Source organism: Artemia sp. Qi Xiang Cuo, chromosome 10, assembly GCF_049724085.1.
Source record: "Artemia sp. Qi Xiang Cuo chromosome 10, ASM4972408v1, whole genome shotgun sequence".
Taxonomy (NCBI): domain Eukaryota; kingdom Metazoa; phylum Arthropoda; class Branchiopoda; order Anostraca; family Artemiidae; genus Artemia; species Artemia sp. Qi Xiang Cuo.
In genome coordinates this window covers 63,448,934-63,475,946 of record NC_142803.1, presented here as the reverse complement: position 1 = coordinate 63,475,946, position 27,013 = coordinate 63,448,934, and the positions used below count along the sequence as shown (strand labels likewise).

The 27,013-nt window shown below is 34.7% G+C and overlaps 1 protein-coding gene across 10 annotated transcripts in view; it reads right to left on the bottom strand.

Moving 5' to 3' along the window:
- Positions 1 to 27,013, bottom strand: part of LOC148948018 (uncharacterized) — a 527,253-nt gene that overhangs the window by 496,964 nt on the left and 3,276 nt on the right. For 2 of the 10 annotated variants that reach the window (XM_089095666.1, XM_089095661.1), the window contains exons 2-5: positions 25,689 to 25,745; positions 25,598 to 25,649; positions 17,033 to 17,223; positions 8,631 to 10,061 (exon numbers count right to left, since the gene is read on the bottom strand). In XM_089095666.1, the coding sequence (XP_088951792.1) occupies positions 9,840 to 10,061; positions 17,033 to 17,223; positions 25,598 to 25,619 (435 nt within the window). In that variant the 5' untranslated portion in view covers positions 25,620 to 25,649; positions 25,689 to 25,745 and the 3' untranslated portion in view covers positions 8,631 to 9,839. Of the gene's footprint in view, positions 1 to 7,571; positions 7,816 to 8,630; positions 10,062 to 17,032; positions 17,224 to 25,597; positions 25,746 to 27,013 lie in introns of those variants that run through there. The other 8 variants (XM_089095667.1, XM_089095662.1, XM_089095665.1 and 5 more) reach the window with 6 other exon arrangements.

Genomic DNA, 27,013 nt, shown 5'->3' with positions numbered 1-27,013 from the left:
GTTCAACCAGGAACATGGACAGAGAACACGAAAGCGACAAAAACTGCGTTTTTGGGCTAGAACATGAAACTTGGAACATGAACCATGAAAAACGGAACTTCGAAAAAAAAACGCAGCTAATATATGCAAAAAAAGACATTGGTTATACAAACCCCAAACGCCAAAGTTAGCAATCAGTATACAAAGTCTAGACTCTTTTAACTGTTCATATTTTGAAAGTTTAAAAGTTCAGTTTGACATTTCTTCTATTTTACTATCTCTTTTTGAAGTTAACAAGGAGAATCAGACGATTTTCTGACTAACAATGGTTTTGATTCCCCGTTACTTTTATTCCCTAATTTTATAAGCTAGTTTATGAACGTTTTGATCTTAAATTTCTTTTTCACTTTTCATGGATATATTCTTCTTTTTTTTTTACTACTAAAATAATACGTAAACGGGTATTTTTCTGGCCTATTACAACACCAAATGATTTACCCCTAAAAAGAAATTCTTCATATATCCATACTGGTAATTCAACTTTTTATCATAGGACAGCTGAGCTACGAGTAGGGATTGAAATTGGTAGGGGATCCTCCCTAAGCCTGAAAAATCATATAAAATTTATACTCTCTATTATATAATGGACACACCAATTCAAAATTAGCCCCCCCCCCCCAGTACCCCTGTAAAAGAGGAGCAAAAACGGTTGAACTAGTCCTGAAATAGAATCACAGGAATGCCCCTTCCACCAGTCTCAAGCAAATGTAGTTTGTCAAAAAGAAGAAGAAATGAAAGAAAAAAAAACCAGAACGGTTGAGTTATAAAATGAACAACAACACCGGAAGAAGTAGAAAACTAACAAAATGCCAAGTTCATAATAAAAAAAGGAAGTTTCCCCCGTCAAACATCAAACAGCCCAACTCCCCCGATTTCAGAATCATAGACCTTTACCATCCAAATTTAGTTCACAAACCCACAGAGTGATTATAATTTTATCCGTAGTATTTGGAGTATTTATACACATTTTATTTACTTCAACCTCTATTTACATTATGTGTTTCAATCATAACACAGTCAAAATTAAGCCTTGTTCAATAGCTCAGCCTTTCATGCAGGAATATTTATATCATCTACGAAGTTAGAAGTTTTATGTCTTTTTTGGCAATTACAATAAAACCTACAAGTTAATTACTGAGCTGCAATATAAACCTAGTATATTCTAAAAAAAATCCCTAATACCAAATAATAATAATAATAAGAAAATCATTAGCAACTTTTATAACCGTCTTATAACCATTTTATATCTGTCTCGTTCAACACAATAGCACCCACTAAGGTTAACCTTAATTAAAGAATTATTTTAAAAAAACTACGTTTTCTAAAGAGTTAAAGAGGCTGAGTTACAAGGTCGAACCTTAAAACGTACAGGGATTAGGAGGCACAGTTGGGGGCTGCCGCCCCCAAACCCCCGCTTTCGCAGCCTTTAAATAAAAAAAAGTTTTTTAAACTGAAAGTAAAGAGCGACATTAAATCTTAAAACGAACAGAAATTATTCCGTATATGAAAGGGGCTGTGCCCTCCTCATCGCCTCGCTCTTTACGCTAAAGTTTGACTTTCTCACAACTCTTTTTTTAAACAATAAAAACTTTAGCGTAAAGAGCGAGGCGTTGAGGAGGGCACAGCCCCTTTCATATACGGAATAATTTCTGTTCGTTTTAAGATTTAATGTCACTCCTTACTTTCAGTTTAAAAAGCTTTTTTTTTATTTAAAGGCTGCGAAAGCGGGGGGTGGGGGGCAGCAGCCCCCCAACTGTGCCTCCTAATCCCTGTACGTTTTAAGGTTCGACCTTGTAACTCAGCCTCTATAACTCTTTAGAAAACGTAGTTTTTTTGAAATAATTTCTGCACGTTTTTGTACAGTTTATTACTTATTATTGCTTGACTAACTGTTAAATGATTGTTTATTGTTCTTTTCTTTCTCGACAGGGTGTTTTAAGGGTCGACCTTGTAACTCAGCCTCTTTAACTCTTTAGAAAACGTAATTTTTTTCAAATAATATAAAAAAGAAACTGAGTTTCTTTTTTTAAATTTAAATTAAGCATATAAAAAAGTTGCTCTAACGGTGAATCGAACCCGGATTTTCCGCGTGACAGTCAGGAGTCTCAACCGCACCACTAAACAGACATAATTGTAATTGTATTTTAGTAAGCAGAATCTTTTTTTGACGCAAGCAAAACTTGATATTTGGTTTTTGGAAAACAGGGAAGGAGTGATCAGATTGAGCTGAAATTTCGAGGATAAAAACCCAGGCCCCAGGAAAGCTTATCCGATCAGACAACGTTAAAGGGGGTTGTGGTGGGAAAAATTAACATGGGCTATTATAGGAAAACGAGGTTTTTCGTAAATGTAAATTCGGGGGATAATTTTTTCGGTATGAAAATATCAAAAGACCCTAACAGGTCAAATTTTTCTTCGAATGAGTCCTCATTCACCCGGATCCGTTGCCAACTGTGGCCTGTAGGCGTGGCTAAGAAAAAAAAAGAAATGAATTTTAAGTGGCTATATTTGGTTTTTTGAAAACAGGGAAGGAGTGGTCGGATTGAGCTGAAATTTCGAGGATAAGCTCCCGGGCCCTAAGAAAGCTTAACCTCTAAATTTCAGCCCAATCGGACAACGTCAAAGGGGGGCTGTGGTGGGAGGGTCGAAACTTCCGGCCCAGTTTACCCCATGAAGATAAAGTCGGAGGAGGATGAAATTTTGCACGTTTCTTAGTTTGAGCTTGGGCTACAAATGCGATCACCGCCGTCTCTATGCGACCTCTCGGACCTGACACCGCTTACCATTGTGGTGGGTCGCCTCTTTATAGGGGCACAAGTGTGCCTCCTTGATCAAGTCGGAGGGGGGTGAAATTTTCCACGTTTCTTAGTTTGAGCTGGGGCTACAAAATGCGATTACCACTGTCTCTCTGCGACCGCTAGGACCGGAAATCGCTTGCGGGCTCTTATAGGAAAACCAGCCCGCGTTTTCGCGGGCTAGCCCGCTTATAGCGGGTTCTTATAGGAAAACGAGGTTTTTCGTAAATGTAAATTCGGAGGATAATTTTTTCGGTCTGAAAATATCAAAAGGCCCTAACAGGTGGAATTCTGCTTCGAATGAGTCCTCATTCACCCCGATCAGTTGCCAACTGTGGCCTGTAGGCGTGGATAAGAAAAAAAAGAGGTTTTTCGTAAATGTAAATTCGGGGGATAATTTTTTCGGTCTGAAAATATCAAAAGGCCCTAACAGGTCGAATTCTGCTTCGAATGAGTCCTCATTCACCCGGATCCGTTGCCAACTGTTGCCTGTAGGCGTGGCTAAGAAAAAAAAGAAATGAATTTTAAGTGGCTATATTTGTTTTTTTGAAAACAGGGAAGGAGTGATCGGATTGAGCTGAAATTTCGAGGATAAGCTCCCGGGCCCTAGGAACGCTTAACCTCTAAATTTGAGCCCTATCGGACAACGTTAAAGGGGGGCTATGGTGGGAGGGTCGAAACTTCCGGCCCAGTTTACCCCATGAAGATAAAGTCGGAGGAGGATGAAATTTTGCACGTTTCTTAGTTTGAGGTTGGGCTACAAAATGCGATCACCGCCGTCTCTCTGCGACCTCTAGGACCTGAAATCGCTTAACATTGTGGTGGGTCGCCTCTTTATAGAGGCACAAGTGTGCCTCCTTGATTATAAACATTTGGGATCGTTTAGGTTCCATTACCGTTCCTTTAGAACATAAGGCCTTGAAATATTGTCTTAAGGAGGCGTTTTTTTTTAAGTTAGAAAAAAACTTGTAATCAAATATTTATCGTAATAAAAAAAAAAAACAAATTCTTAAAAAAAGATATATTGTATATCAAATGATCCAAAAATTCGTGACTGACTTTTATAACCATCTTACAACCATTTTATTTTTATTTCATTCAACACAATAGCACCCACTCTAATTAATCTTAATCAAACAATTAAAAAAACTTGGGATCGTTTAGGTTCCATTACCGTTCCCGTAAAATATATAAGGCCTAGAGATATTTTCTTAAGGATACTGTTTCACTTTGTTTTTTTTTTCAGTTAGAATAAATATGGAATTTAATTATTGAGCTTCATAATAAAAATACACTTATTCTTAAAAAGACATATATCAAAAAATCCAAAAAATTTGCGTTTAACTTTTTATAACCGTCTTATAGCCATTTTATAACATTCTAAGGCTTTTAGATATTGTCTTGAGGAAATTGACTGTTTTCCATGTTTATTTATGCAATTGGAATAAACCTGGAAGCTAATTACTAAACTGCGTAATGTAGCTGCACCTTATTCTTAAGAAAAAAAAAATACACAAATATCAATCATGCAAAACAAATGTAATAGCAACTTTTTATAACCATCTTATAATCGTTTTATATCGATCTCGGTCAACATAATAGCACCCACTCAGATTGCCTTTAATTAAAACAAAAAACATCATTCGCATGAACTCAATTCTGACACTTTTCTTCTATAAAAAGAGTGAGGATTAATAAGACATTTAATCTTGGTTGCCATTCCTAAAGCTTATATAAGGCCCTTAGATATTATCTTGTGGAAATCGAATGTTTTCTATGTTTATTTTTGCAATCAACGTTAACCTGAACGCCAATTACTGAGCTTCGTAGTATAGATGCACTTCATTTTTTTTAAATATTTTTTTTAACCCCGTCTCCATTCCTCTCAGTGACGACGACTTTAACAAAAGATTTACTTTAAACCTTAGATGTCACCTATCTTCCTTTGTAAAAAGATTAAAAAGCAGCCAAACTGGACACACTTCAAACAACTAGATGCTACAAAAATAAAACAAATTGCCTTTCCCGTAATAAAGGGCTTCCTCCCACCAAAGGAAGCTCTTTTTACGGTTGCCTTTCTTACTATTTAAATCATTTCTAAATAATTTTTTCGCAAGGTTATCATTTGTTTCAGGACAATTATTTAAATCACTACTGGTTGAATTTATCATAAAATCCTCTTCATCTCTATTGATACTAATAACCACATATATAATCTTTTTTATTTCTATAATTTCTCTGAAACTTTATCAAAGTTCTTCTGACGTATCTACATTTTTTTTTAATAATTTTATATCTGTGTACAAGAGATTTTCTTGTGATTCATGTGAATGTTTTGTTATTTTATGTAAAAAATAATACCAGGAAATCAGTTTTTATCGTGTTCGGACAAATTTGATTTTTCCATCATACACTGTGTGCACATAGGAATAGTGATATGAAGATGCCAGCATCATTACTTTATATCTCTTAAATCATTAAAAAAAAAATCACCAATCGTGAAACCCAAAAGATGTATTGTGTAAAATTGAAGCAATTTGAATAAGACATTGAAATGGAAAGCCTAAATTAACAGACGAACAAAATTTGACTTACTTTTAAACAGATGAATAAACCGACAATAATTAACAAAAAAAGACCAAATGTTATCTATCCAACACAAAGGTTATCGGATCTCTACCACAGTCTGTGTCGCTTTTAAGATGTAAGCAAAGAAACTTAACCAACCATTTTGAGTGAGCAATAATTAGGAAATATCAATGTCCTCAGGAATTTCAGGTTTAATTTTTTCTAGACTAAAAACATAATGCAAAAACTAATAAATTCAGGGATTTTGATATCTCGCTCATGCAGAAACGGTGACACCCACGGTCTGCTCCTAAAATACCACAATTGCCCAAATGTGCGTGCTACACAGCGATTTTCGGTGCTAGATTCACAAAATTTGACAGCAATAGGTCTAAAATTGTACTACAGTAGCACATTCCTGCTACATATGGCAACTCTGAGCACGTGCTATACGTAATAATATTTGCTAAAATAGCACGTTCGTGCTAAATTTGGCAATCTTGCTTCTAATAGCTTGAATACTTAGAGACGACGTGATTAGCCTTTTTTCGATCATTTGATCTGTCCTCTCGCCTTCTTTGCACAAAAATATACGTATAGTTAAATGTGTAGATTATGGAAATATGTGTATATTAATATACGCTAATGAATTGGACACCCCTCAAGAATATATGATGCTCGGGAAAATAATTCAAGAACTGAACCAATAAGGCTTTCTATCAAACAGGGATTCGACTGGAAATTTGTTCGTTACTAAGAACAATGAAAGGAAAATGCAAACTAAATTGTATAAAGAATTAAATGGATATGAAGCAAAGAAACTATTCCGCCTTCGATCAAACCATGCAGGAGTCGGATATTACAAAGCAAGATTTTGGGGAGAACGTGACAATTGTCCCAAATGTGGGAACTTAGAGACCATTGAGCATTTGTTAATAGAGGGCCGTGAGAGTGAAGAAGAAAGACGAGAAATAGTGGATTTTTTAGACTTAAGAGAAGGCAGCCAGGCCTAAATTTATTACTCGGTGGATTAGAAAGTGAAGAAGAAAATTGTGTGATCACACGTCTTGTCATAGAGTTTTGAAGAAAAGTGGAAGAATTATGGACATTTGAAAGCAGTTCATAAAGAATAGACTTTATACGGGCTTGAAGAATAAGAAGTGAAGATGAGACACTGACGTCCCCTGGGCTGTACAGCGAGAGGGGAATCATCATCAATATACGCAACTGTGGTGTTATGTTAAATTTTGGTCTATGACCAACTGTCAGTAATAGTGAGATCTGCCAGAGGACTAGTCAGCTGCTTATTTAGGAAGTGTTTCTTATTTCTGAAGAAAGAAACATGGAGTTATCTTGTAGACGAGTTCCAATAGGCTGAGCTATAGGCAAGAGGCTGAGCTGAAGACCCCATACCAAGTACATTAATGGCAGCATTAACAGAGGGGACAGATGAATAAACTAATGCACATTTCTTAAGTTGATTTCCGATCAATTTCGAGAGGGGGCCAAACACACTAAAGAAACCCCTTACATGAAGGTCAGAAAAAGTACATTTGTGTTATCTCAGAAACGTCTGAGTTTAAAAAGTAGATATTTCCTAACAATTAAAGGTGATTGTTATTATACCAAATTGGAATGCACAAGGTCCGTTATAGTTGTCAAATTGGTATATATGACGTAACTCAGCAAGAGATGAGGACATAAAACCAAGTTTCAGTGGAAACTTGGTCTATTTTATCTAAATTATAATTATTATATTAATTTACCAGTATAGAATATTAACGTGGTACTTCTAACATAAATAACAATTTTCCAGGATTCAAGGACCATGATTTTGAGTAAGATCACCTTCCCATTTGACTCAACCTTTTTATAATGGTTCCTTACATAATTCCTGAGCCTAGGAACAGGCAAGTAGTAAGTATGTGATAAGCTGTAAGAATACAAATTATAAAGTTGTACTTGAACATTCTTTTCAATATTTATTTAGATAAAGAGAAAATAAAATGTTTCGAATTTTTTTTCTTGTTTACTTGATTGTTGACTCGGGAAACGATTTCTTGTCTTAGGAGCAGAAGCTGTGCAACGATCAGAAGATCTTCAATAAGCATTAAATTTGTCTAGCAAGTGATTAGCAAAAAAGATAATTTAATTAAAAAAAGAAAAGTGTTCAATTTTTTTTATAATGTAAAAATGGGAGAAAAAAGGCATAAAAAACAATTATACGGAGAGTGAAATGAACTTAAATTTGAGAACCCTTGATTTTTATTTTAACTTTACAATTACAAGAAGCCACGTCTGTTGCAACGACTTTTTATGTAAAAATACACGCCATTACACAAAAAGACGGCAACAGTATACAGACAACAGAGAATTAAATATCAAAATTTACTGCTCAGCTATAATTTTCAATCTAGAAAAGAAAAAGGACATTAATCGATTGGAGATAAAAGACATCTAAAGAAGTGATAGAAAACAATAAAAAAACAAAGAACAGGGCTAAAACTTAAAAACAACCCTAAAACAGAGTGAACCAAATTAACATTCGATCCTCCGTGAAGGATGGGCGTTAAAATGCCCAAATGGATGCCTGTTTCATTCAAACGTGAAAGATTATTACGAAAAAAAAGAAGAACAAGTTAGGAGGAACAGAAAGGGACATTTAACTGACAATTATGGCAAGGTGTCAGTCTATAAGTTAAAAGAATAGATAATAGTTTAAAAATAGTATATTTATTCGATAATTAGGGTTAGCGGCTTCAAAAGGGCGTTTAGTTGAATCACAATACAATTGTGCATCCAAATGGTCAAAAGAGCGTAATTACAGTTCTCAGGAATGGATAAAGTTATTCAGTCAAGATTTTTATGGCACATTCAATCTGTGAGGTATATGTCTCTGCGGTGTGTACCCGATGATTGCCGGAGTAGCACTGCATTCGGTAGCCAGGGATTGTCCATACGTAGTATGTGGTCAGGGAATCTCCACCGGCGAACTTTTATTGCATATAGCACATGAGGGTAACCCTTATCACGGATGTCACCCTTTTTATTCTCCTTCCTCCTTAATAGAATAACATTTTATTGTGCCTAATCCTCTTTTAATATCCTGCTCTATTATTATTACACTGTCTGCTTTTCAAGCTTACCCTCCACAAATAACATAGTCGGACAAGTTTTTGCGGAAAGACACATTTGCTTAGCAGTGTCTCCTAATGAAAGGCAGCGAAACCTCAGAATAGTTGCTGCTAGATTGGATCAATTTATTTTTTTTGATCAATTGATAATAATTGCGTCAGCAGAAAATTAATTATTTATGTAAAATTGTTTAGCCTTTTGCAAAAATACGTATTTTTTAAAAGGTTTAGGGAAAACAGTATACAGAATAAAGCTGACAGGGGGAAATTTAAGCCAAACAGAGTTGACGATATTTTTTTTCTAACTGTTTTTTCCCAGTCGATCTGCCATTTTAAGAGGATTTCTCCTCCAAAGTTTAAAGTTTGATCTCTTTGTATTTATTGAACTAATATTTAATGCATGTATTGTCTTAAAAGTAAAACATAAACTAAACATAAACTAACTCATAAACATAAAACATAAACTGATCTTATTTGTATTTATTGAACTAATATGTCATGAATGTATTGTCTTAGAAGTAAAACATAAACTACAATATAAAACTTAAATTAATTCTGGTCCAAAGCAGGTATGCAAAAATCTCCAAAGCTGCCAGTAGCATTCGAAAAGCTGCCGACACTTTAGCAGCACAACTTTGTCCTAATCTAATCACAAACACAATTACTGCTACTGAGAATTCCTGCTACATTGTAACGTGGCTGTTTTAGGCTACTAATCTTCCACTTTCCAGCTTTCTCATTACCTGCTTTAACTGTATTTACACCTTGATAGCTAACAGCCATCTTAACTGACGAATAAACAGTTTTGAGATAATTTGGCTATGTGTGCGAGATTTGGACAAACATTCACTTTCCGTTGAAGAGAAGTGGAGTAAGTAAAAACTTGTCCACGAGGACAAAGAATATCAACGACTTAAGAGTAAATTTTCACATAGTAATATTGAATGTCAATGAGCTTTTAGTTTGAACAAGTTTTAAAAAGCAGCAGCAAATAATCATATTTTGTACTGGTCGAGAACTGCACCTCGTGGCAAATTTTGAAAACACCCTAAATTTTGCAAGATCAGCCAAGTGTCCAAGATGATCAGATTTTCCGATCGTTAATTCAACCAAGCTGGTATCAAATATATTTCCCATAAAGGCAGTCCATTCGTCAACTGAGTTGTACCTATTTGTAGCAACAAAAAGCATGAAGTAAGATTGTTCAATAGTTTGTCTAAAAAGCTGCAGTCTCCGGAAAGTTGCAGCAACTGCCTCTTTAGCCATTCCTGTAGAATCTCCCAAATCAGAAACCACATCATTATCAATCACCGAGCGCGTCCCTCGCAACATCAGGGGGTTCTAGCGTAAAACTAAGAGAACTCCATGGTATAAAAGACTTGTCGTTATTGAATACGCCTTGCGAGAAGCAAGAAAATAGCTGACAATCAACTGGATCGTCTACTGACAGTTCTAACTTCATTTTGGTGAGGTCATCAATGTATTTATTCAATATATTTCTGATTTTCCTCGGTAAGAGCTCCACCTTTTGGAATAAAAGGGAAAGGCTAGATATAGTTTCATACATATCAATAATAGTAGAACAAATAGCTCATAACTATCAATAGCTAAGTACGAAATAGGCACGTGAGATATTATTAAATAATCATCTTGATTGTCAAATTTCAAATTCAAATTCATTTAATTCAAAAACAAGACATAGCTCTCGTGGGCAAAGTCCTAATATGATGTCTCTTAGTCATAATTAGCAAAATAAAGTTGTCTGATAAAACTTCGTCAGGATAAATAAACTAAAGGATAAAAACACTTGAGATTGAGAATTAAATTGTCTGATAATACTTCGTCAGGATAAAATGAACTAAAGAATAAAAACACTAGAAATCACTGTAATATTTCACAAAACTTGGCACAAAGCTTTTACTGTATGGGACAAAAGGTGGGGGAAGAAATGATCGGTAGATGGGATGTTGGAGGGAGGAGCCAAATCATTGGCATAATTTTTCTCGGCGGGAAGAAAGGGATTCAAGTTTAAATTCTTTGAGGTAGAAGGAGTAAGGTAGAGGGGAACCGCCATAAATGATTTGCAGTGATCTCTTCAGAACTCGTTCTATTTTATCAGTTTCATCCTTGGTAAGGACAAAGTGCCAAACCGGACAAGCATATTCAACTATATTTCCGTAACCCATCTTTTTGTTATCAGTAGATATGAGGCCACCAAGATCTGAGACAAACTGTGACGAGGTTCGGGCATCTCTTTCAGACAATTAAACCCGATGCACTGTATCATAGTTTAATTTATTCCAAGGAGAATCAAGGAGACAAATAAGCGTCAAAAGATGAGTGGGCACATGAAGTGTAAAATATTGTCCATCCATTACACCATCTACAAGCTGCTGCTTGATATCTTCTACCGTCAGAGACTGATGCTTCAAAGTTTCAAGCAGAGCGTGTGCCATGTCTAATCCCGTCTGCCCACTAACGACTGGCAAGTCCACAACCGAAGAGTCAAGACGCCCTATGTTCTTTCGAAACGCTGTAAAGTATATGACAGAGTGGAATCAAATGGTAAGGTGAAACTTTCCCACACACAAACTATCGATGTGATTTAAGTGTCCTGGATGAAAATGCTGGCAAAATTAATAAATGTCTTTGATAGGTGCGAATGCAGAAATAGATGTGAAACTATTCTTGAAAAGACTAAGTTGCTTAGACTAAAATAAATGAAGGTGAAAAGGTCAAGTGGGTGACAAGAAAATAGAAAAGGAAACTAGAACTTTCAATTTTTAGTCAAATGACCCTCCTCCAAAGTTCATGTGACCCCCTCTTCTATAAAAAACTTATAGGCCCTGGGGTATAACTTACAACCCCTGTTCCCAATCTCTGGGGGTTGTGTAAACCCTGGAATTACTGTTATATGACCTATGGATTATTTTGAACAAAATGACTATTTCAAAATTATCATCACATAAATTTGGGTAAAATCGGGCTTTGGAAGGGGGGGGGTGCAGCAACCTTCTGACCACTTCCGACTCCAGAAAAAGCACTATAAATTTCCAGATAGAAAATATGTTTTTTGTTGATCGTTGATTTCAAGATAGAAAATATTTTTTTAGGAGGATACTCCCCCACAGCTCTAAGTGCAAGGGTTTTAAGTTATGCTCTGGGGGCATATAAGGTTTTTATTGAAATCTTATAAATGTTTGAAAAATATAAATTGAAAAATATAAATGTTTTTACTTTTATAACTTTAATAAATCAAATAAATTTAATTTTTTGATTACTAAATTTCAGTATATGTATATTAAACTGACAATGCACATTCATTTGTATTTTTTTCAGTAAAGTTTTTAAACAAGGCGTTGTTGTAGAAACTTCAAAAAAAGCTCATTCGATTGGAAATTCAAAGGGCTAGTGCCCTTTTTAATAGTCGAAAGTTATTGGAGTGAAAGTAGCCTCCCACCCCCCCACCCCACACCCACTATTCCCCCAAACACATCCAATAAAAATTTTGAGATAGCCATTTTGTTCAGCGTAGTTGATTTCCAGATAGAAAATAAATTTTTGAGGAGGACACTCCCCCACAACCCCCAGGGCAAGGATTATAAGTTATGCCCGGGGTCATATAAGGTTTTTTATTGAAACCTAACAAATATTTGAAAAATTTTAAATATATAAATTGAAAAATAATAATGTTTTTACTTTTATAACTTTAATAAATCAATTAATTTTAACATTTTAATTAATCAGTATATGTATATTAAACTGACAATGCACATTCATTAGTATTTTTTTCAGTAAAGTGCAAATTTTGTTCTCGCCTTGGGAAGGCATAAGGGTTTTGCGCCCAACTTATGTTAAGTTTCTACGACAACGCCTTCTATAAAAACCTTATATGCACCCAGGGCATAACTTAAAACCCTTGCCCTGAGGGTTGTGGGGGAGTATCCTCCTCAAAAATATATTTTGTATCTGGAAATCAACTACGCTGAACAAGATGGCTATCTCAAAATTTTGATTGGATGTGTTTGGGGGAATGATGGGCAGAGGGCTGGTTGCCCTCCAATCATTTTCGACTATTAAAAAGGGCACTAGAACTCTCGATTTCCAATCTATTGAGCCCCCTTTGAAGCTTCTACGACGAACCCTTCCATATGAAGTGCCTCTGGGAAAAAAAAAAAAAAAAAAAACATTGGAGCCGTATGGCCTTTACTATAGGCAACGCTACAGCGTTGCCTCTGATATAAGCTTGAAACCTCTAAAGCAGGGCTCTGTGATACGTTGAATCTGATGGTGTTATTTTCCTTAAGATTCTCTAATTTTTTGGCGGTGTTTCCCCCTTTTTCGAAGGTAGGTCAAATTTTCTCGTAACTTTTGATGGGTACGACAAAACTTGATGAATCAGCATAAAAATCTGATTCTTTTGATGCATCTATTGGTGTCAAAGTTCCGTTTTTGGAGTTTTGGTTACTATTGAGCCAGGTCGCACCTTGTTACAGCTCGTTACCACACACTGTTTGATTTATGACATTCACCGTAACATATATTTGTTACGGTGACACACACATATATATATATATATATATATATATATATATATATATATATATATATATATATATATATATATATATATATATATATATATATATATATGTGTTGGACAATTAAATTGTCCAACACAGGACAATTAAATTGTAAGGACACGGCAAGACTTTAGGTCGAACACACACCCACATAATCTCATCAAAGGAAGCAAGACACGGAATTGAGATTTCACTTGGGTACAAGTCATTACGGACAAAGGACAAGATTCTGCCACCTTTCTTTCCCAGAGGGTGGTTTTCTGGTCTGAGTTTAATAAATTGAGAAAAATTGTTAGTCTTTAACATGCAGGGGCGGATCAAGGATTTGTTTTAGGGGGGGGGGAAGGTTGATCCGAAAAAAAATTTAGGGGGGGGGGCAAAATAGGTTTATCCAATAAACTTGCGTTTAATTAACGCAAACTTGAGTTAATTAAGTAAATTACACTACTTTAGACTACGCTAGGCGGGCGCGCGTCCCTCTCACCCCTCCCCTCTGGATCCACCAATGTTAACATGTGCAAATTTTTAGCTTGAACTTAAGTAATAGCGATTACATCTAATGTATATATTTTAGAAAGGGTGTCTAATTCATTAAGTTTTTCAAAGTTAAGGCTTTCAGCGTTGCTCAACAAAAGTGTGGGGAATTGAAAGCGAATTGTGAAGTTACCGTTCTTACACTTTACTTGTTTTGTATCACAGATGGGGTCAGGGGTTCTAATAGAATTCTTGACGGGGACTAAGCTCAGGTAATCAGAACAAGGGACTAGGGAATCAAATCCATCTTTTTCAAATGCCCTGGCATTTAATTGAGCAGGTACTAGCGGAGACTCTAAACAGCAGTAACTAAGTAGCGGCTGAGTTTGGGGTAAACTAGAAGAATCAAGAGAGATGAGGTTATTTTTGCAGGGGTATGGTACGAAGAGTCCACGTTAAGTGGGTACGCAATGTGGTGGGGAAGGATAGATGGAAGGGTAGGAAAATGCTAGAAAGCAGCAGGAGTCTTAAAAAAAGAAGGAAGGAGGTATGAAAGAGGATACGGAGGCGGGGATATCCTTTGGATAGGTATTCGATTGGAAAGGACTGGATGGCTCGTGGCTTTGTTATGGTCTAAAAAATATTTAGTAGCATTAGCAGAATTTAGGTGGCCTCTGGGTAGCCCAGTTTCATGGAACCTACTACGATTCTTAATGGGCAATTTGATAAGAGGTTTTGCACAGCCAAAGCATCTTCCACTTGAAAATGATTTACAGATATCAACATGGGAGTATTTACACAGATTATTTATACAACGGCTAAAAACATGAAACTTACAAATGTGTAGATATTTACAATTACTAGACATACATCTACTGTCTAAAAATCTAAAGCACACATTAGGTTGATTACACTTGAGATCATTGAACTCATTTTTTTTAATATATGATTGCATTGGGTGAGAATTTCCGCTTGTAAGTTCGACTACATTGTCAATTTTTAAAGATGTCATTACCACCGTATTTCAAGAATAAATTATCTTCAGTTGAAACAAGGTCAGTAGGATTATTTTGCATAACCCTTTCAATCCTTTGAGAAAATTCTGACGAAGGAAGTTCACTAGCACTTGCTTGATTACATATAGTGACGTTTTCAGGTTCAAAGGGTTTTACAGTTTTTCACAACTTGAAGAATTTTGATAATGCATACTTGGGGTAGAAGTATAAGCTAAAGGAGAAACACTGGGCGGTGTAGGGTATTTTAGCGCATGTATAGCATCAACAATTGCTAGCTGGAAAACCAACATTTAACATTTTCATTTCATTGTCCTTGAAAAGATCACTTTTCTGGCGTTCGTAAAGATAAGATAAACTATCATAAAGAAATTCAAGATTAGTAATCCGTTTCCGGAAATTGAAGATTTCCGCATCTTTTTTTGGGAATCTTCACAGGTATGGAGCTTGGAGACATTAGCCGTTTCTGCAATGCTTGTCAATTCCCCTTTGCTGGAACAATAGATTTGGGGGGTAATTTGGGATTGATGGGTGGTGGTTATTTTTGCAAAATCAATCGATCCATCAGAACTATTGTTGACATTACTCGAAACACAAGGTACATTAGGGGAAATTTGGGATATTTTGGCAGTATAATTTGGCATTATAATTTGGCATTATAAATATGGATATCTAATCGACATAGTGTTCGAAAGATAAACACAGCTCCAACAGGTTCTGAATTCTCTGGTTTAGATTTTTTTTTTTTTTTTTTTTAGTCAAGAACTGATCCTGCCTCTAAAAGTCCTTATTCTGATGAAGAAGAATATCTTTTGGAATCTCCTATGATTTGTAATTGAAAGTTTGCCTATTCAAAATTGACATAAAAAAGGATCCTTTTTTCCATTATTGTGTTATAAAAACAAACAACTTTTATTGCTCAGTAGCTTGAAGATTCTATCTTCGTGGTTTTTAGTAATTTTTCAAGAGTTGCCTGTATTTTCATATAGAAACGCTGGTTTAGAACACTTCAAGTCAGATTCTATCCTTTACAAACTTACGCCCCATGCCGTTTTAGCTGTTTTGCTAAAATATTTCAAGAGAAGGACTGAAATTACTTTACTTTCAAATTTTACATTTAGCTACACCTGGATGAAAAGATCCTGCATATTTGCTACAGATGTACAGCAGATATTATACATCTGAAGCATAAAACATCAGATATCCCACAGGCAGTTTATTCTTTCGAAGTAGACTGTTAGGAATGTTTTGAGATATAGATCTGTTACCAGTTGTAACCAGAACATCTTCTTTTAAATGATGCTCTTTTTTGTTCAAGGCTACAGAACTTCTCTCTGTCGCAATACGATCAATCTAATAAAAATATTATTAGAAATTTGTATTTCTAATACAAATTTAATATATATATATATAGTATTTTTTCTTTTATTGCTTCTATAGAGGCAGGATCAGATCTATATCTCAAAACATTCCTAACACTCTACTTCGAAAGAATAAACTGCCTGTGGGATATCTGATGTTTTATGCTTCAGATATATAATATCTGCTGTACATCTGTAGCAAATATGCAGGATATATATATATATATATATATATATATATATATATATATATATATATATATATATATATATATATATATATATATATATAAAAAATACGAAAAAATTAGTATTTTTCGAATTCGCATTCGAAAAATATTACACTCGAAATTTGTTCGAGTGTCTATTTTCTGCGGGTGATTCCTATAATTTAAAACAATATTTCCGGGGTGACGAAACTGATACCTTTAGAAGGCTGTCGTTGTTCCTTGCGAAAGGAGAAAAAAAACCTGTGGGGACGTTTATTTTTTTTTTTTGTACAACCAATATTATGTTTTACGGTAATTTGAATTTTAAAGGCGGCGATGAGCCAATCTCATGTGAACAGTTAAACGATTTTTCTGCATGTACTATATCTGGGTTGTTTTGCATTTGAGCACGCACAGGTGGTTAATCCAAAGGTTAGATAAAAAAAAAAAACATCATATGTTACTAGACCCCAAATGGCAGTTAAATTAGATTAAAGGTAGAAAGCAAAAAAGAAGAAACTCAGATTTCCATAGATGGCAAGTACATTATTCTAAGAAAGAATAGTAAGAAGAAAACTCGGTTTTGGAATATTCTCTCTTCTGGTTTATCTTTTCATTCCCGTGTTGGTTCTTTCTTTTTTTATTAATTTTAAACTTGGTTAGAAAAATTCAACACGTGCTAGCGTGTCCTTTTAGAGAGTATGAATGCACAAGAGCATAGAACAAGCCAGGGGAACCCCCTCCCCAGTGTCGGACCTTTTGCAGTTATGGTATAAAGCTGGAAATTGACATGGAAATTGACCTAACATAAAAATTGACAGAGGTAAACAAAATAAGAAAAGTCTGAAAAATAAACCTTATCTGTACGTAGTATATGAGCTTGCAACGGAAGGCCAAAATATTTTGCTGTGTCGTCAAACATATCTTCATTCCAGCGGATGTTTCCATAAAAAATAAAGAGGTACTGGATCGATCTCGTTACGAGGTGCTGGATCGAGTTCCAAAACCCATACCTAGCATCTACGAAAACAAATCGGGTCATATAATCTACACAAAGAAAGGACAAATGGAAAAAATTAATACAAAACATCCTTAGTATTTAAGGGAGAATAACCACAGCTAAGATAGAACAACATTATCACCGAACCAATTGGTGATTTAGAACAGTTTTCAACAATAATTAAGATTATTCATTGTTGCCAGGTGTTACTTTTGTACTGTGAAATACTTCAACGGCGTTATCTAATGTTTAACCGATAATACTCACTCTTACTTTTTTACACCTAATAATGATTCTTAAAACAACTGAATATACAAACTATCTTCGAAAATATGCAAAGTCCTTTTATGCCACTGAGGACAAGCAAATGTTTCTAATACCATGTATCAACAAACTGGAAACGCTAGTACAAAAAAAGCTGGTTTAGAAATGGTAATGCTACTCAATATACGTTTACAACCTTTTTTTTTAAAGAATGTTCGTATAGGTGTCACATTTTCAGCCTAAGCAGTTGATACGATTCTGCCAGATAAATATGAGTTATGCAGCCCATGAGGGGTATTTTTGAAGCTTCACAATATTGCACCACGTAGATAGCTAGGATATTTTATCCTCTCTGAATCTTATTCATCGTGGTGTTCTTCAAAGTGCCGTAAAAAGTCCTATCCCTCTTTTTTTCTCATTTTAAATAACTGAAGTTATTAATAAAATTATAAATTTTACCCATACTGTATCTCCTTCTACCCACTTTACGATCACTCTCTTAGCTGATGGTACTTTATTAGTTTTGCACAGCTCCAGTGGAAAAAATCCAAATAAATATAACATCTACTGCTGGAGCCTCTTATAGTTTGATTTATTGCAAGAGACATCTCCCATATTGTTTTGAATGTACCATACGTCAAAGTCAAATTACAAATCGCGCTACCTAAGTAAAGAACAATGTTGGCTCAATGTTTTTTTTTTCCTTTAGATCAGGGCACTTCGTATCGAAGGAGTTGTCATAGAAATTTTGAAAAAGGCTAATTCGAATGCAAATTGGAGTGGCTTGTGCCCTTTTTAATAGTCAAAAGTGATTGGAAGGCAACTAACACCCCTACCACACCCACAATTTCCCCAACAAATCCAATCAAAATTTTGAGATAGCCGTTTTATTCAGCGTAATTGATTTCCAGATAGAAATTATATTTTTGAGGAGGACACTCCACCACAGCCCTAAGGGCAAGGGTTGTAAGTTATGCCTTGGGGGCATATAAGGTTTTTTATAGAAAGCGTTGTCATAGAAACTTCAAAAAAAGCTCATTCGATTCGAAATTTAAAGGGTTCTTTTTGATAGTCGAAAGAGATTGGAGAGCAACTAACACCCCTTCCGCGCCCACCATTTATCCAAACACATCCAATTAAACATTTTGAGATAGCCATTTTGTTCGAAGTAGTTGAAAGATCCCGAAATTATACATAATTATATACAGAACATAATTTGCACTTTACTGGGAAAAAAAATACAAATGAATGTACATTGTCAGTTTAATATACATATACTGACATTTAGTAACCAAAATATTAATATTATTTGATTTATTAAAGTTATAAAACAAAAAAAATTGTATTTTTCCAGTAAAATGCAAATTATGTTCTGGCTTTGAGAAGGCATAGGGGTTTTGAGCCCTCCTCATGTTAATTTCTGTTCGTTTTGAGTTTGACTCGGTTATTTATTGTAATTTCTGTTCGTTTTGGGTTTCATTTATTTATCGATACTGATTTGTGGTAGTTTCACGACCGGTTGATTATTTGATTTTAATTTTGCTCATTTTTGGTTTAATGGAGCTCTTTACTTTTCTTTGAAAAACTTATTTTGAGGAAAAAAATTATTTTATTTAATTTTTGGAAACAACAATTCGGATCGTGCTAGAACTTTATTTATTTTAGGACAAAATAATAGCGTTAGTTGACATACATGGTGTATTTTAAAACTAACAACATTGATTGGCCATAAAGAAATGAGGATAAAGTTTTTCTTAGGAGTACAATTATGTGTTGCTTTTGTTTATTGATGAAGTACCACTAAATAACATAGACACACACACACACACACACACATATATATATATATATATATATATATATATATATATATATATATATATATATATATATATATATATATATATATATATATATATATATATATATAGATATATATATATATATATATATATATATATATATATATATATATATATATATATATATATATATATATATATATATATATTTCCTGTTATGTACAATATGAATAACAGGAAAAGACCTCATTACACAATAAACATGATGACAAAGAATCAGGCATATAATATATATACATATATATATATATATATATATATATATATATATATATATATATATATATATATATACATATGTATATATATATATATATATATATATATATATATATATATATATATATATATATATATATATATATATATATAATTATATATACGTAAATTTTTTTTATTCAAATCAACTTTCTGGCCAGACCGTGAACTTGTAAAAACAAGTTTGTTCTTCAATAATAGAATTTTCTTCCCGTCTTTAATGTTAAATATACTTTTTGAATTTTGTGAGCAGACTTTGCTTCTTTAACCTCACACAGACAGATTTTGAATCTTAATATTTCGTGTTGGTGCATGCTACTTTTATTGTTCAGTTATTGTAATTGTTAAACACCAAATTGTTTTGACGCTTTATGAGGTATGTTTTGTGTATTTGATGAGGGATCAAATATTCATAAAAATAGTACCAGATATAGAGAAACTCGGAATCCCCTGCCTTTTTTTCAATTAAATCATCTTCCTTGTTTGCATATAGAGCACTTCATTGTCTCATGTAAAGGATTTCTGGCCTTTCGGTAAAGGTATATACGAAAATAGATAGATAGATACTTATTACAAAACAAAAGCCTCTTTGGGCCATGGCAAAAACAAACACAGTTGCATATAAAGTCAAAACACATGATAATAACATATATAACAATAACTAAACATAGCCCGTAGCAAATAAAAATAACAGAACAATTGCAACACAAAAGCACACATAATAATATAAAACTAACTCACATAATTACACACAATGTCAAACACATAATAATAATAATAACCGTGTATTCAAAAGCCTTTCTACAGGGCCATATACACTATACATCAAATATAACAGGAAAACAAAAGTAAAACTCTCTTCAGCATTTTTATTCCAAACCATAACAAATCTTCTTCACAATAGTTCCTTTCTTATCTTTAGTGCCTGATCAACAAATCCACATAATCTACACATGAGTGCATCCAAACAATACAATTGTTCCAACAAAATACAATTGTGCCAACACAATACAATTGTGCATCCAAATGGTCAAAAGAGCGTATTTGCAGTTCTCAGGAATGGATAAAGTTATTCAGTCAAGATTTTTATGGCACATTCAATTTGTGAGGTGCGTCTTAATATGTCTCTGCGGCGTGTACCCGATGATTGCCGGAGTAGCACTGCATTCGGTTGTTAGGGATTGTCCATACGTAGTATGTGGTCAAGCTATCTCTACCGGCGAACTTTTATTATATGTAGCACATGAGGGTAACCCTTATCACGGATGTCACCCTTTTTATTCTCCTTCCTCCTTAATAGAATAAAATTTTATTGTGCCTAATCCTCTTTAAATATCCTCCTCTATTATTATTACACTGTTTGCTTTTCAAGCTCATCCCCCACAAATAACATAGTTGCTCAGGTTTTTGTGGAAAGATGCAATTGGTCATCAAAGCCTCCTAATGAAAGGCAGCCAAACCTCAGAATGGTTGTTGCTAGATTGGATCAATTTAGTTCTTTTGATCGATTGAAAATAATTGCATCAGCAGAAAATTAATTATCCATGTAAAATTGTTTAGCCTTTTGCAGAAATACCTATTTTTTACGAGGATTAGCGAAAACAGTATACAGAATAGAGCTGACTGGGAGAAATTTAACCCAAACAGAGTTGACAATAGTTTTTTTCTAATATTTTTTTTTTCGAGCGGAAGAAATGCCATTTCTTCCGTGAACCAAAGTGAACGTACAAGGCAGCTTCAATGAATGGTTTACATTTTTCACTAACAGGGGGGACTTTGCCACCGGATAACTAACTCATTGTGAAGAGTGTCACAACTAACACCGCGGCCGCGAGCACGGCTGTCCACAACACTGGCTATACTCTCGACAACATATTCGCATTAAGTCTTGCAAATAAGAGGTACGTTAAAAACCCAATTTTGGAAAAAGTCTGAATTTGAGAGATCAGCCAAGTTTAAAAGCTGAGAGCATCTCACAAAACATCAAGGGTTTCCAGATTAAAAATAAGAGACCGCCATGAAATAAGAAACATTTTATTATGGAAGACGCATTGCTAGAAGCAATAAATTTACTAAGCGTCAACATGATCATCTGCTGACAGTTGTAACTTAATTTTGGTGAGGTCATCAATGTATTTATTCATTGTATTCATTATTGTCAACATTATACTTTTGGAATGACAGGGACATTATAGATATACTTTCATGAATATCAATAATAGTGGTACAAATATATCATAACTATCAATAGCTAAGTATGAAATAGGCATGTGATACCTTATCCAAATAATTATCTTGATTGTCAAATTTCAAATTATTTAATTAAAAAACAAGACATAGCTCTCGTGGGCAAAGTCCAAATATGATGTCTCATTAGCAAAATAAAGTTGTCTGGTAAAACTTCGTCAGGATAAATAAACTAAGGGATAAAAACACTTGAAATTGAGAATAAATTTGTCTGATAAAACTTCGTCAGGATAAAATAAACTAAAGAATAAAAACACAAGAGATCATTACAATAGTTCACAAAGTACAATAGTTCACACAGATTCTGAAGTACAATCAGAGCTTACCATTTCCGTCTTTTTTTCTTCCTTTTTATAACCCTCCTCTGTCATAATTTCGTCGAGATTGTCCTTGCTTGGGAAAGCCTTTGATTTTTTCAGAGGTGGCGACTCTACATCTTTATGTAGAGTCATCTTTATGTAAAGGTATTTGCAAAAGAACATCGACGCAGCAATCATATGGAGCAGTACAGTTACATGCGAACAAACATCAATAGGCCAAAATTGCATGTGTCGTCAACTTCTCTCTTACAAGTACATTTTCCGACCTCCTTCTAAGAAACAGTATCTCCTTATGTCATCCGATGTCAAGAAATCAAGAGAATATCCTTCTCCCTAGAGTAATTCCGATTCAATGGCAGAAATTGATGGCTCACAAATGATGGTCCAATTGAATGGCAGAAATTGAGCGCTCAGGCGTGGCCTAAGTTAAGAGTAAGACTTTTTTCCCACCTGGCTACGGCGTATTGAGGAGGTGGTTGTAAAGGCTTCAGAGAGGACTCATATGTGAAATTGAAAGTTCGATTTCATCAAAGTTTCAACGAGTTCGATCGAAATTTTTTTTAAGGGCAACCGGTCCCCGAGCCCTTTTTTGCACAACAAAAAAAGAAAATGTTTCATGCGGGGAAAGAAACAAAGATCTTTACTAGTCTTTGGGTAACTTAACTTTACTAGTCTTTTAAGCGATGTTTAAAAAAAAACCTTGTCAGCCACTTCCCGGGGGGGGAGGGCAACGAGATCTTATAGGGACAAAAGGGGGGGGAAGGAATCATCGGTAGATGGGATGTTGGAGGAGGGAGGAGCCGAATCTTTTGCATAATTGTTCTCAGTGGAGAGAAAGGGATTCAGGCTTAAATTATTTTAGGTAAAAAGAAGTAAGGGAAGTGAAGGGAACCGCTATAAAGGATTAGCAATTATCTCTTCTGAACAGGTTGTATTTTATCGGTTTCATCCTTGGTAAGGACACTATGGCAAACCGGACAAGCTAACTCATCGAGTTCTTTACAATAACTTGTTTTTGTGTCCAGTGGATATGAGGAACCCAAGAACTGAAAAATACTGTGATGGGGTTTGAGCCTCTCTTTAAGACAATTAAACCCAATGCACTGTCTCACAGTTAAATTTATTCCAGCTTTCAGCTTTTGCTGAATTTCAGCTTTGCTGAATTTCAGCTTTGCTGAAAACAAAAAAATCTTAATATTTCTCGGTAGGAAGACAGGAATTCAAGTTTAAATTCTTTGAGGTAAAAAGAAGTAAGGTAGAGGGGAACCGCCGTAAATAATTTGCAGTGATCTCTTTTGAACTCGTTCTATTTTATCAGTTTCATCCTTGGTAAGGGCAAAGTGCCAAACCAGACAAGCATATTCAACTATATTTCCGTAACCCATCTTTTTGTTATCAGTAGATATGAGGCCACCAAGACCTGAGACACACTGTGACGAGGTTCGGGCATCTCCTTCAGAATATTCAACGCGATGCACTGTACAGTTAAATGTATTCCAGGGAGAATCACGGAGATCAATAAGCGTCAAAAGATGAGTGGGCACATGAAGCATAAAATATTGTCCATCCATTGCACCAACCTACAAGCTGCTGCTTGATATCTTCTACCATCAGAGACTGATGCTTCAAAGTTTCAAGCAGAGCGTGTGCGATGTCTAATCCAGTCTGCCCACTAACGACTGGCAAGTCCACAACCAAAGAGTCAAGACGTCCTACGTTCCTACGAAACACTGCAAAGTGTATGGGAGAGAGTGGAATCAAATGAGAAGGTGAAACTCTCCCACACTCAAACTATCGATGTGATTTAAGTGTCGTTGTTGTAGAAGCTCATTCGATTGGAAATTCAACGGGCTAGGGCCATTTTTAATATGAGAAATTGAATGTTCGGTAAATAGCCCCCCCCCCCCATTATTTCCCCAAACATCAAATAAAAATTTTGAGATAGCTATTTCATTCAGCATAGTTGATTTCCCAATACAAAATATATTTTTTAGGAGGACAATCCCCCACACCCCCCAGGGCACCGATGATAAGTTAGGCACTGGGACGGTATAATGTTTTTTATTGAAACCTGTCGCAAAAACTTATAAAAAGGCTTATTTGGTTTCAAACTCAAAGGAATAGTATCCTTTTTAGGCTCGGTTGATATTTCGGGCACTTTTGACAACGTTGTACATTCGCAAGCGATTCACTGCTTAGTTAAAGCAGGAGTTAATTCTTCCGTAGTAAAAGTTCTTCAATATTGGTATTCCAATTCGTTGGTTTGGTTAAAATGGATCTCTGATATATCCGAGCCTATCTCAGTAAAGAAGGGAGTCCGGCAAGGTGGTGTGCTGTCTCCATATATTTTTAAAACTGTGCTTGCGGACTGTTTGCGAATGCTGTCTCCCACTGTGTTTTTAGAAAATACTGTTGTTAGTCACATTGCCTATGCTGATGATGTTCTGATAGTTGGTCATACTGGGTCAGGCCTCACAAAGAACCTAAATGTTCCGATTAATGCTTTGAGTATGATTGGGATTTCTGTAAATGCTTCAAAATGCGAGTTTCTATGTTTTAATAGTTCTAACCCTACTCCTTCTTTACTTGTGGGTAAAATGCTACTCAAGTGTGTCTCAAAGTTGAAATGGCTTGGGATTACTTTTCTGATACACTTTCGACTACATGCTCGTCTCTGTTTGCTAGTGCTCTGCAGTGTATTCGATTCTCATATGGTAAAATCTCGCCTAATAGAGGGGGGTACAGCCGCCGAGGGTTATGTAAACTTTACCATAGTTTTTGCTCTCCTGCAATTCCTGTTCTTTCCGGTTTGCAGCCTCTAATGCGCAAAAAAGATCTTCAGCTAAGGAGAGGCTATTTTAAATATTGTAAATTCCTGCTATATTTGCCAAAGTGGTACAGAAATCTCAAGATTATTTCTCATTTTGGACTTATCGACCTTCTAGTGCTGCTTGAAAACATAGCTAAGAATCTGAGGACCAATACTCCAAGGAAGATATGTGCCAGTGACCCCCTCACTTATTTTTTCCAGATTAGTGATTCTATAGATATTGTTAAGTTATTTATGTTGTGTTTTCCTTATTATTTCCTTGTGGATAATATTATTTTATTGTTTTACTACGCATTTATATATTTTTTTTTTTTTTTTTTTTTTTTTTATTATATATATATATATATATATATATATATATATTATATATATATATATATATATATATATATATATATATATATATATATATATATATATACATATATATATATATATATATATATATATATATATATATATATATATATATATATATATATATATATATATATATATATATACTATATATATATATATATATATATATATATATATATATATATATATATATATATATATATATATATATATATATATATATATATATACACGGAACGTAGGCCCATAAGAACAGACTCTTGTGACGCAAAAAACTTACGTTTCGGTCCATGCTCTCCCATTGATATATCATCTTCAAGATCCACCGTCACAATTTGAATACCCTCTTCATCTTCAAGATCCACTTTCACCGTTTGAATACCCTCTTCATCTTCCAGTCCCCTAACTCGATTTTCTTCAGTTCTTGCCTAAGACAGATTAAAAGTTGAAACAAGTTTCGCATAACAGTAATCATACTACCGTATTACAAACCAAACCTCACGATTATTACAGGTTTTTTGCGTTTTCAATAGAAATCTTATATGAAATCTTCCTTTCACACCCTAACAATATGTTTTAGGAAAAAGACTTTATAATATAGAAACAAGTTCATATAGTCCCCTGTAGGCTACTATATCTTATTGAGGAATAGGCATAGTTCATAAGGCTTTGTTAATTTTTATTTAGGACTAGACCACCACTTTTCTCTCCTTTATTAGTGGCCACCAGTTAAGATAAGACTTGCACCAATTAAGATGGGGCTTCATTCAAAAACTGTAAATTTGAAAAACATGTCTCTCCTTAAAAGCTAAACCTCTAACCATAACTATAGGATTGAGAAGTAGCTAACTTCTCAGAGAAAGTCCAAAATATATATAATCAGTCTATGCTGAATATGTGCTAATGACCATATAATGACTAGGCAAAAATGTTTTCATTGCTGAAGTTACTCAACTCTAAAACTAAGACCTTGGCTTTTTTTAAACAGTTAAAGGCCAAAATACACGGATCCTCCGGGCTTAGGTCACTAGCGGATCCAGGGGGCGGGGAACCTCGGGCCCCCAGATTTTTTCGGGCAGATTTTTTCTGGCGCCCTCTCCCCGTTTTTTTCTTTCTTCACTCTTTTTGAAGAAAAAAATTTGTCTATTTGGTCAATTATTGGCACCTTTGTCACACTCCTTCCCCCAAAGATTTTCCTCATTAGCGCCCTTGGTACATTGGGCCTCCCCCCAGATTTTGCTCTAGTTCCACCCGTAGCTTAGGTGAAAAAACTGCAACATAATATATATTCAAATAACAGCTAACTTTTTTCGATTTTTTTTATTTAAATAGCAATATTGTAAAAAAAAGTCGCAATATCATATAGAAAGGCCTTCGGGGTTGACACAAACCCTTCGGAGTCTAAAGACAAGGGTCTTAAGTTACGCCCCGGGGGCATGCAAAGTTTTTATGGAACTTGGGTCGAGCCATAAACTCCATGAGTAAGTCAAGCTGTAATCCCACCTCACCCACTTCTAGTAAGAATTCAGTCTGTTTTGCAATAAAAGTTTAAACTTAAAAAAAATCATGTTTTTTTTTTCACCTGGTCTGCACCGAATCGCTTGATTTTAATTTTATGACTTTTTTTTTTTAACCCAAAGCTTTCAATTCGTTGATGAAAAAAGCAAAACTTTTCCTGTTCATATTCTATAATTAT